The 12,121-nt window shown below is 41.2% G+C and overlaps 1 protein-coding gene across 1 annotated transcript; it reads left to right on the plus strand.

The window, feature by feature from the left end:
- Positions 1 to 1,597: 1,597 nt before the first annotated feature.
- On the plus strand, positions 1,598 to 5,256 carry LOC109875594 (type-4 ice-structuring protein). Its single transcript, XM_020467955.2, has 4 exons — positions 1,598 to 1,708; positions 3,171 to 3,237; positions 4,127 to 4,238; positions 4,495 to 5,256. Exons 2-4 carry the CDS (start codon positions 3,189 to 3,191, stop codon positions 4,694 to 4,696), a joined length of 363 nt encoding a protein of 120 aa, XP_020323544.1. The 5' UTR covers positions 1,598 to 1,708; positions 3,171 to 3,188; the 3' UTR covers positions 4,697 to 5,256.
- Positions 5,257 to 12,121: the final 6,865 nt, after the last annotated feature.

Here is a 12,121-nt window from a genome sequence, read left to right on the forward strand (position 1 = left end):
TTGCACTTTTCGCACCAAAGTACATTCATCTCTAGGAGACAGAATGCGTCTCCTTCCTGAGCAGTATGACGGCTGCGTGGTCCCATGGTGTTTATACTTGCATACTATTGTTTGTACAGATGGACATGGTACCTTTAAGCGTTTGGAAATTGCCGGATGAACCAGACTTGTGGAGATCTGCCATTTTTTCTGAGGCCTTGACTGATTTCTTTTGATTTTCCCATGATGTCAAGCAAAGAGGCACTGAGTTTGAAGTTAGGCCTTGAAATACATCCAAAGGTACACCTCCAATTGACTCAAAAGATGTCAATTAGCCTATCAGAAGCTTCTAAAGTCTTGACATCATTTTCTGGAATTTTCCAAGCTGTTTAAAGGCACAGTAAACTTAGTGTATGTAAACTTCTGACCCACTGGAATTGTGATACAGTGAAGTATAAGTGAAATTATCTGTCTGTAAAAAATTGTTGGAAAAATGACTTGTGTCGTGCACAAAGTAGATGTCCTAACCGACTTGCCAAAATTATAGTTTGTTAACAAGAAATTTGTGGAGTGGTTGAAAAACAAGTTTTAATGACTCCAACCTAAGTGTATGTAAACTTCCGACTTCAACTGTATATAGCATAAAATCTACATGTAGCTTTAGTTTGAAATTCCTGATGGTGTAATACTCAACATGTGTAACCAATTATAACACTCCTCTTAGTGTGTAAAATTAGATAAATATTGAGTATTAAATATTATGTATAAGTATAAATTCTACATTAGTATTGAACTCAAGGTCCTGGGCCATTTCTTAATTAATGTTGCAGTTGGTATAAATGAGTCAGATTTTACCCTGCAAAGTCTCTATTTACCAAGGGAACAATTTCTACACACACAGCAACATTTGTAAATAACGTTTCCCCCAATCATCCCTAAATATCATCGTTCATATTCAATGGAACATAACAAACTTTCTATATCTCCTCTGATAAGTCACACAATTTTATGAAACTGACTAACATATTCCATGGCCTGGAACTTCAAAGATAAGTAATTTTAGTAATTTTCTTTTACAGCATATTACTTTTATTGTAATTTTACTATTACCAATTCATCTTTATTACCAATATATTTAAATCGATTTACTTTTATCTATTCGATTTGGAAAAATTGGGAAAGTGAATCTGTATATTCGTAGATGATCTGGTTTAAAGCAGTACACACATGAAATAGAACAGAAAACAGAAACAGCGAACATGGTATTCACACAGACAGTCAGAAACTGCTTAACTTAGTCATTTTCAGGTTGACCCATCTAGACTGTGTTGTGGCTGCCATGTTTCTATACCATCGCAATTCTTGTTGTGTTTGAACAACTTGGTTGTCATTCTCTCCGTTTTGGGTTATTTCTCACAAGGAAATGTCCTGTGTACATTTTCTTTAACCAGATGCTTTGACAAGACGCCTACTGCGTTTGAGCAATCAGCACTCCTACGCAAGAGGGGGACTCTTGGACTTTAGAGTGGATCACACCAGTGGCAAGCTGAGCAGCAAGGGTCAGCCTGCAGTCACATGCTAGAACAAACATCCAATGATAGTCCAGTACTTCAGCCTACGCAGCCATGGGGCTTGATCTGGGGTGGCCCCAATCGTTCCTGAAGGACTATAAGACGTTTGGGAGGCCCAAGGAAAGATACCGTCCGGCCTAAACTGTCCTGCAATTCAGGTGAGTGGTTCTCTCTCTTTCTCTGCCAAGGAACTCTTATGTTTGATATGGTAAAATATTTGATTTTCTTGAAATATGTTGTTTAGTAGTAAAAACATAATAACTGATGTGCATTCAATTGAAGAGGGACATTTCTTCCCAACCAGATTGTAAGCTGCTCATTTAAATGGTGTTGTTATCAGCAGTAGTTGAGAAGGTGACCTTTAAAGTGCTTGATAGATGTTTTGTTCCTGTGTTTTAAGAGGTAAACTGTCAATATGAATCAAGATGATTCTTCTCAGTGAATTCAGAAAGGCAAATAAAGATGTAAATGAAACAGAGTCCATGTTTAATTCCATTAAAAATTTGCTCAGACAGGCAGAATTTGCAATTTACTAGGGAGTCAGGGGTATTTTTATTTTCTTTATTTGAACCTTTATTTAACGAGGTCAGTCAATTAAGAACAACTTCTTATTTACAATGACGGACTACCCCAGCCAAACACTAACAACGCTGGACAAATTGTGCTCTGCCATATGGGACTCCCAATCACAGCCGGTTGTAATACAGCCTAGAATCGAACCAGGGTCAGTAGTGACACCTCTAGTACTAAGATACTGTGCCTCAGACCACTGCGCCACTCAGGAGCCATTACTATTACTATTACTCCATTACTATTAAACCAATTAATTATGATTTGAAATCTTCCTGAATTAACTGAGTGGCAGGTTTGATCCAAAACCTGCCACTGAGTGCCCTTATTTGTTATACCAAGAGAAATTCCTTGAAACCACAAAATGCTTTAGGGATGGCAATCCTACCACCCGGGAGTGGTGGGAAAAGTACTCAATTGTCATACATGAGTAAAAATAAAGATACCTTAATATAAAATGACTCAAGTAAAAGTGAATGTCCCACAGTAAAATACTACTTGAGTAAATGTACTAAAATACAGTGGTGGACAAAGTAATCAATTGTCATAATTGAGTAAAAATATAAAAAGTAAATACTATGTGTCTACATAAAATTTCTTATATTACACAAACCAGACAACACGATGTTCTTGTGTTTTAAATATACGGACAACCAGGGGCAAACTCCAACACTCAGACATAATTTACAAACGCAATATTTGTGAGTCCACCAGGTCAGAGGCAGTCGTGATGACAATGCGTTGCGTGTGAATTGGACCATATTTCTCTCCAGCCTGAGCATTTGAAATGTAACAAGTACTTTTATGTGTCAGGGGAAATGTATGGGATTAAAAAGTACATATTTTCCTTAAGAATGTGGTGGAGTAAAAGTACAAGTTGTCAAAAAATATGAATAGTAAAGTAATGTAAACATACCACCAAAAAATTACTTAGTAGTAATTAAAATAATTTTTACTTAGTTACTTTACACCACAGCCATACGGTGATCAAACCATGCCTCCACAGACCTATGGGGTCAAGCTAATCCTAGCACTTTCTTCTCTCCTCAGGTGCCATACTCAGCAGCCATGAAGTTCTCCCTTGCCGCCCTAGTTGTCGTGCTCGCTCTGGCACACGGTAAGTGAAAAATCTTCATATTTGAAAGGAACACTCTGTCGTTAGCTTCTCCCCTGTGGTAGCACTCAGAATTAAATACACAATCATAGCTGAAACAAAAACACGTACACACACAGTCTCATAGATTGCATTCTGTATGGAGATTATATGGTTCTATAACTATATTTCATATATGTGCACAAATGCACTGAGTGTACAAAACATTAAAAACAACTGCTCTTTCCCTCACATAGACTGACTAGGTGAATCCAGGCGAAAGCTATGATCCCTTAGTGATGTCACTTGTTAAATCCACTTCAATCAGTGTAGATGAAGGGGAGGCGACAGGTTAAATAAGGATGTTTAAACCTTGAGACAATTAAGACATGGATTGTGTATGTGTGCTATTCAGAGGGTGAAAATATTTAAGTCTGTTTGAACGGGATATGGTATAAGGTGCCAGGAGCACCGGTTTGTGTCAAGAACTGCAATGCTGCTGGGTTTTCACGCTCAACAGCTTCCCGTGTGTATCAATAATGGTCTACCACCCAAAGAAAATCCTGCCAACTTGACACAACTGTGGGAAGCATTGGAGTCAACATGGGCCAGCATCCCCGTGGAATGCTTTCAACACTTTGTAGAGTCCATGCCCGATAAATTTGGGCTGTTCTGAGGGCAAAAGGTGTTCCTAATGTTCGGTATACTCAGTGTATAATACAACAATACTGAGAGATATGCAACATATAGGAATATTATATTGCAGAGTTGGTGGATTTATTTATAACTCACGTATTTTAAATTACTGTATGTAGAGAGAGTCTTGTATGTGCTGTTGTATGCTGTATGGGCATAAATGGTTTGAGTACAACGTTGGAATATGTTAATGAAGTTATCCTCTGGCTACCCATAGGAAGCCAAGCAGCACAGTCCCCCGAGGTTGAGAAGCTGGCACAGTATTTCCAGGATCTGTCAGCTCAGCTGACCTCCACCACTCAGGAGCTAGTGCAGAAGATGCAGTCAGAGTGAGTGACATTTTTAAAACAATTATCTGTGGAAAAAAAACACAACTCATCTTCATTCTTTTGCATAATTTACAATAAACAGCAGTCAAAAATAATGCTAAAGAATGGATGCTTCGCAACAATCACATACATTAGATTAAAACATGCTAATGACCTGCAAAAGCTTTAACAGGAAATGTGTTTCGATCTTATTTTCAAATATTTTTTTTGGCTTGTCAATATTCAGACCACTAACCACCAGCTTCCTTCCAAACAGGACCTTCGTAGAGGATGGAAAGGCCCAGCTGCAGCAGATCCAGGCCCAGCTGGCACCCCTGGCCGACAATATGCAGGCCCAGCTGAAGCCCCTGGCTGAGAACATGCAGGCCCAGCTTAAGCCTCTGGTCGACAACTTCCAGGCTCAGATGGAAGACCTCTTCCGCAAGCTGATGGACCAGACCAAGTCCCTCGGCCAATAAAGCAGTTATTTTTCAATAACCTTATCACCTCGGACCGAATCAACAGCTCTATGGGCTTACAATCAGTCAAAACCAATCCAACAAGAGCCCGACAAGCTTTCAACCCTCAGCTTAAGTCAATCAATCAATCAATCAAATGTATTTATAAAGCCCTTCTAACATCAGCTGATGCCACAAAGTGCTGTACAGAAACCCAGCCTAAAACCCCAAACAGCAAGCAATGCATGTGTAGAAGCATGGTGGCTAGGAAAAACTCCCTAGAAAGTATTTTTGTGCAAAGACGAATGTTGTTGACATGCAAAGACAGACAGTAGTAATCCAGAACATCATTAAAACTTGGAAACAAACTGGTTCTGTGGTATCTATTGTAATTTGTAGTCTATTAATTTTCACTGAAATTAGTTTCCAGTCATACATCAATTCACATATTTGTTTGGTGTACGATTATTGAAAATCTGTTTAATTCCTCAATTTAGGAATTCTAGTTTCAATAACCCATTTTACTCCATCACAGGTCATACACTACCAACCCATTCCCTCGATTAAAACATCAATACACTCCCCTCCGTATTTATTTGGACAGTGAAACAAAAATTTATACTTTTGGCTCTTCTCCAGCATTTTGTATTTTCGAGCAAATAATTCATATGAGGTGTCAGTACAAAATGTCACCTTTCATCTGAGGGAATTTTCATATATATCGTTTTTACCGTTTTGAAATAAAGCAGTGGAGAACCGGGTTGTCGCTACATGGTATACAGCTACATATAAGGAATCAAGGTAAGACCCAGGTGCAGACTGTCGAGGTAACAATGTTTATTGTTGCAACAGGTGAGGGTCAAGGCAGGCAGGGGTCAAAGATCCAGGGTAAAGCAAAGGTACAGGATGGCAGGCGGACTCAGGGTCAGGGACAGGCAGAGTTCAGTAATCCAAAGGTGGAGCAACGGTACAGGACAGCAGGCAGACTCAGGGTCAGGGACAGGCAGAGTTCAGTAATCCAAAGGTGGAGCAACGGTACAGGACGGCAGGCAGACTCAGGGTCAGGGACAGGCAGAGTTCAGTAATCCAAAGGTGGAGCAACGGTACAGGACGGCAGGCAGACTCAGGGTCAGGGACAGGCAGAGAGGTCAGGCGGGCAGTACAGGGTGAGGATTTGCAGAGGTCAAAAACCAGGAAGATGAGGAAAGAGAGGCTGGGAAACAATGGGCGCTGACAGGAAACCACTGGTTAGCTTGAACGAACAAGACGAACTGGAAACAAACAGACAAACAACACAGGTATAAATACACAGGGGATAATTGGAAAGAGGGGCGACACCTGGAGGGGGTGGAGACAAGCACAGGTGAAACAGATAAGTGTGTGACACTACAGATGGAAGTGACACCAACATTGCATAAATTGTCTTTGTTTGTTGTTGTTTCGGCAGAATATTTGCATTTTAATTAAGCATGAACCTAAGCAGTGTCCTAACCTTTACCTAATTATTTTAACCTGCTATGTTAATTATCATAACCTGCTGTGTAAGTTCTCCTAACCTATGAAAAGTACATTCTGTTCGTAGCGGTATACCATCTAGTCCTCACCGCAAAACCATGACGAAAGTAACATGGTGCGGAAGTAACACGCCCATTTTCTCAAATAACACAGAAGCTAGAATAACGTAATGACACACGCATGTGCCTAATGAGGAAGACAACCTCCCAGCAAAACACCTGTACGCTTGCAACAACATTTCAACCAGTTATATACAAAAGTTGTTTTGAGCGAGGGAAAGTAAAAAAAGAAAGATGTGTTTTTTGTAGAGTTATGTTTATTTATTTTTTTACGGTTCCAGACATCAAATCTAATTTTATTGGTCACATACACATGGTTAGCAGATGTTAATGTGAGTGTAGCGAAATGCTTGTGCTTCTAGTTCCAACAGTGCAGTAATATCTAACAATTCCCAACAACTACCTACTACACACAAATCTAACAAGTTATCTAACAATTCCCAATCAGCTACCTAATACACACAAATCTAAAGTGGTGAATATATGGATGAGCGATGGCAAAGCGGCATAGTCAAGGTGCAATAGATGGTATAAAATACAGTATATACATGTAAACATTATTAAAGTGGAATTATTTAAAGTGGCATTGTTTAAAGTGACTAGTGATGCATTTATTAGTGTCCAGTGATTGGGTCTCAGTGTAGGCAGCAGCCTCTCTGAGTTAGTGATGGCTATTTAACAGTCTGATGGCTTTGAGATAGAAGCTGTTTTTCAATCTCTCAGTCCCAGCTTTGATGCACCTGTACTGACCTCACCTTCTGGATGATAGCGGTGTGAACAGGCAGTGGCTCGGGTGGTTGTTGTCCTTGATGATCTTTTTGGCCTGTGACATCGGGTGTTGTAGGTGTCATGGAGGGCAGGTAGTTTGCCCCCAGTGATGCGTTGTGCAGACCGCACCACCCTCTGGAGAGCCTTGCAGTTGAGGTCGGTGCAGTTGCCGTACCAGGCTGTGATACAGCCCAACAGGATGCTCTCGATTGTGGATCTGTAAAAGTTAGTCAGGGATTTGGAAGACAACCTTCAGCCTCCTGAGGTTGAAGAGGCGCAACTTCACTACACTGTCTGTGTGGGTGAAACTTTTCAGTTTGTCTGTGATGTGTACGCCCAGGAACTTAAAACTTTCCACCGTCCCTACTGCTGTCCCTTCGATGTGGATAGGGGGGTGCCCCCTCTGCTCTGAAGTCCACGATCAACTCCTTTGTTTTGTTGACGTTGAGCAAGACTTTGTTTTCCTGACACCACACCCCGAGTCCCCTCACCTCCTTCCAGTAGGCTGTCTCGTTGTTGTTGGTTATCAAGCCTACTACTGTTGTGTCATCTGCAAACTTGATGATTGAGTTGGAGGCGTGCGTGGCCACGCAGTCGTGGGTGAACAGGGAGGACAGGAGAGAACTGAGCACACACCGTTGTGGAGCCCCAGAGTTGAGAGTCAGCGAAGTGAAGATGTTGTTTCCTACCTTCACCACCTGGGGGCGGCCCGTCAGAAATTCTAGGACCCAGTTGCACAGAGAGGGGTTGAGACCCAGGTCCTCCAGCTTGATGATGAGCTTGGAGGGTACTATGGTGTTGAATGCTGAGCTGTAGTCAATGAACAGCATTCTTACATGCAGTGGGGAGAACAAGTATTTGATACACTGCCGATTTTGCAGTTCTTCCTACTTACAAAGCATGTAGAGGTCTGTAATTTTTATCATAGGTACACTTCAACTGTGAGTGACGGAATCTAAAACAAAAATCCAGAAAATCACATTGTATGATTTTTAAGTAATTCATTTAATTATTTAATTATTATAAGTAATTAAACTAATTATTCAGTACTACACATTGGTTTAATTATTCATTTTCTAGCTAATTAAATGGGAACGCAGGATAAACATACACACTTTGCAACGGTTATTGATTGGATACTTAATATGCTGAAAACAGATCCCTAGCAGAATGACAAAAACATGGCTGCATGAAAGAAGAGATGGAGAGAGGGACAGAGACACTACCACACATTGGTACATTCAGAAACTACTCTCACCTACAGTAACCATATACTTTGCACACGAACCGCCGCCCACTTTAAGTAAGAAATCATAAATGTATTTTCGTGAAATGCCTGGGTTCGCCGGGGATCTCTCTGTGAATAGGGCAACCTTGGAAAGGGGATTGGGCCTTTTCGCGGCGCGCTTGTAAGGCTCTGATTGTCCGAAATGGTTCCAACAAGTCTTCTACTGTTGTCCTTCTTTGTAGTTGTCCGGTGTCCAGTGACCTGTCACGTAGTCCTGAAAAGAACTACAGAGTTGACTTTCCTTCCATTCACTCTTGAAGAGGCTTCTTTGAAGATATGCTAGCCAGCTATATCGATGGTTCCCCAGTGGGGTGATGAGAGTAGCGTAATGATGGTTTGAGCAGAGTAACAGGATGGTCATACTTAAATTCGCTTTCGAAGATACTTGCAGCTGTACCAGATATTGCCTGGGGAGGTAAGTTTATCGTGTCCACCTCGTGTTGAGATTCAAAGTTCAAAACATTTTAAACGTGCAGCTGCCGCTTCACACTTTTTCCGGTCTAATGTGTTTTTTTTCTTAACACATAATTTACACCTTTTGCTCAAAAGGGACGGTTCCGGCAGGCTGACTGGCACTCTGACCTCACTTCAGGGCGGTTACTAGTCACAGTGCAAAGATATAGAAAACAATTATTTCTTACAGCTTCTCACATCACATCCCTCTCTTAACAAAAACACTTTAATCATTTTTCATATTACATGCACAACGCATAGTATGGAAACTTCATATATGTACTGTAGTGGGTATACTTTCCAAGTAACAGTATTTACTTTATAACATTTTTAATGACATCACAAAATAACAAACAAAATGACATTAGTGTTCTATAGATTGCATCTGACCGTTCCCCATGTTCTACATTAGAAATGTTGTTCCAGTATTTGCTTTTGAAAGTGTTAAGAGTTTCAGCGGGAAAAATGTTTGTTGAGACAAAACACATTCCTTTGGTGGATTTGGAGAGCACATTCCTGGATCTTCTCCCTTGATTTACAACAGTATGTGAGTTGTTAATCCCCACTAGTTCTTTCCATCCCCCTCTACGGGTGAGAGGTGATCTGACTGAAGTTATTCATTGCAAACCTGATTTGAACTATTTGGATTCTCGTGGACAGTCATGACACAGATATTGTGCACTTCTCGCAAGCCCTTCTGACAAAGCCTGTGTTATTTCGGCCCGCAGTAGGTACAAAAGTAACGTTGTGGTAGTTCTGTTCTCTGTCTATTTCATTTGAACTCCTTTAACCTAGAAATGAAATTACAGTTGCTAATGGTTGAGGACATGTATATGTAACGGATGTGAAACGGCTAGCTTAGTTAGCGGTGTGCGCTAAATAGCGTTTCAATCGGTGACGTCACTTGCTCTGAGACCTTGAAGTAGTAGTTCCCCTTGCTCTGCAAGGGCCGTGGCTTTTGTGGAGCGATGGGTAACAATGCTTCGTGGGTGACTGTTGTTGATGTGTGCAGAGGGTCCCTGGTTTGCGCCCGGGTATGGGCGAGGGGACGGTCTAAAGTTATACTGTTACATTGATGCTGTTGACCCGGATCACTGGTTGCTGCGGAAAAGGAGGAGGTCAAAAGGGGGGTGAGTGTAACGGATGTGAAACGGCTAGCTTAGTTAGGGGTGTGCGCTAAATAGCGTTTCAATCGGTGACGTCACTTGCTCTGAGACCTTGAAGTAGTTCCCCTTGCTCTGCAAGGGCCGCGGCTTTTGTGGAGTGATGGGTAACAATGCTTCGTGGGTGACTGTTGATGATGTGTGCAGAGGGTCCCTGGTTCGCGCCCGGGTATGGGCGTGAGTTATACTGTTACATATAAATATGGTGGCTCTAGCTCTATCAATCTCTGAGTACGTAAGAAAATCGTGTACCTTTCATCCCAGTTCTTCCCCACTTTATGTATCTAGCCCCCGATTTTAAGAAGTTAAGTCTTTGAACAAATGTACTTATAGTGTATGAAATAAGTTAAATGTTTAGTATTTGGTCCCATATTCCTAGCATGCAATGATGACATCAAGCTATGACTACAAACTTGTTGGATAATAATGTTACACAACTCTATTCTGGAGAAATTGGTTTTCAAACAGCTAAATTATTAATGTTCCAGTAGGTCCTTCAGCACTGGCCTTTTAACTATCCCAAAGCCTAGGACCAAGAAGCAGGGAGAATTATTAAATAAACAACAATCCTCAGAAATCTACACACTACCCATAATGATAAAGCGAAAATGACTGTAAATGTATTCAAAATGAAAAACAGAAATTCCTTATTTACATAAGTATTCAGACCCTTTGCTATGAGACTCGAAATTAAGCTCAGGTGCATCCTATTTCCACTGATCATCCTGGAGATGTTTCTACAACTTGGAGTCGACCTCTGGTAAATTCAAAAGTCTACTGATTGGACATGATTTGGAAAGGCACACCCCTATCTATGTAAGGTCCCACAGTTGACAGTACATGTCAGAGCAAAAACCAAGCAATGAGGTCGAAGGAATTGTGCGTAGAGCTCCGATACAGGGTTGTATCGAGACACAGATCTGGGGAAGGGTAGCAAAACATTTCTGCAGCATTGAAGGTCCCCAAGAACACAGTGGCCTCCATCATTCTTAAATGGATGAAGTGTAAAGTGTAAAGTGTTGGTCCCATGTTTCATGGGCTGAAATAAAATATCCCAGAAATGTTCCATACTCACAAAAAGGTTATTTAGCTCAAAGTTTGTGCACAAATTTGTTTACATCCCTGTTAGTGAGCATTTCTCCTTTGCCAAGATAATTAATCCACCTGACAGGTGTGGCATATCAAGAAGCTGATTAAACGGCATGATCGTTACACAGGTGCACCTTGTGCTGGGGAAAATAAAATGCCACACAACACCGGGAAGATGGAAAGCAGCGTGTATGGTGTTGTGTGGCCGATGTATTGATGTCAGCGTTGTGAACAAAGTGCCCCATGGTGGCAGTGGGGTTATGGTACGGGCAGACATAAGCTAGGACAATGAACACAATTCCATTTTATCAATGGCAATTTGAATGCACAGAAATACAGTGACGAGATCCTGAGGTCTATTGTTGTGCCATTCATCCTCCGCCATCACCTCATGTTTCAGCATGATAACGCACGACCCCATGTCGCAAGGATCTGTACATAATTTCTGGGAGCTGAAAATGTCCTAGTTCTTCCATGGCCTGCATACTCAGACATATCTCCCATTGAGCACGTTTGGGATGCTCTGGATCGACGTGCAGGACAGGGTGCTCCAGTACCAGCCAATATCCAGTAACTTTGCACAGCCATTGAAGAGTAGTGGGACAACATTCCACAGGCCACAATCAACAGCCTGATCAACTCTATGTGAAGGAGATGTGTCGCGCTGTTTTAGGCAAATGGTGGTCACACCACATACTGACTGGTTTACTGATCCACGTCCCTACCTTTTTTTAAACGTGTCTGTGGCCAACAGATGCATATCTGTCATCAAAAAGAAAGGAGGACCAAGGCACTATTCATATAAGTAATTTAAATGCCTTTATTTGTATGGCATGTTCAATGGAAACAAAGTTTAAAAACTCTGACGTGTTTCGGCTGCATGGCCTTTGTCAAGGAGTACAAAGAAATGATAATACAATGTTCTCTTTTGAACAGCTTTTTCCAATCAGTCCTGATTTGAAGAGGGAGTGGTTACAGCATTCATTGGACAACACCTATTAAGCAATACTATAAACATTAAAAAGTGAAATACTGTAAATATGTTATCAAAAATGCAAATCCAAGCTAGAAGCATCAGAACCCATAGAAAGGTAGTTCCAACCTTGAATAT

Source organism: Oncorhynchus kisutch, linkage group LG17, assembly GCF_002021735.2.
Source record: "Oncorhynchus kisutch isolate 150728-3 linkage group LG17, Okis_V2, whole genome shotgun sequence".
Lineage (NCBI taxonomy): Eukaryota > Metazoa > Chordata > Actinopteri > Salmoniformes > Salmonidae > Oncorhynchus > Oncorhynchus kisutch.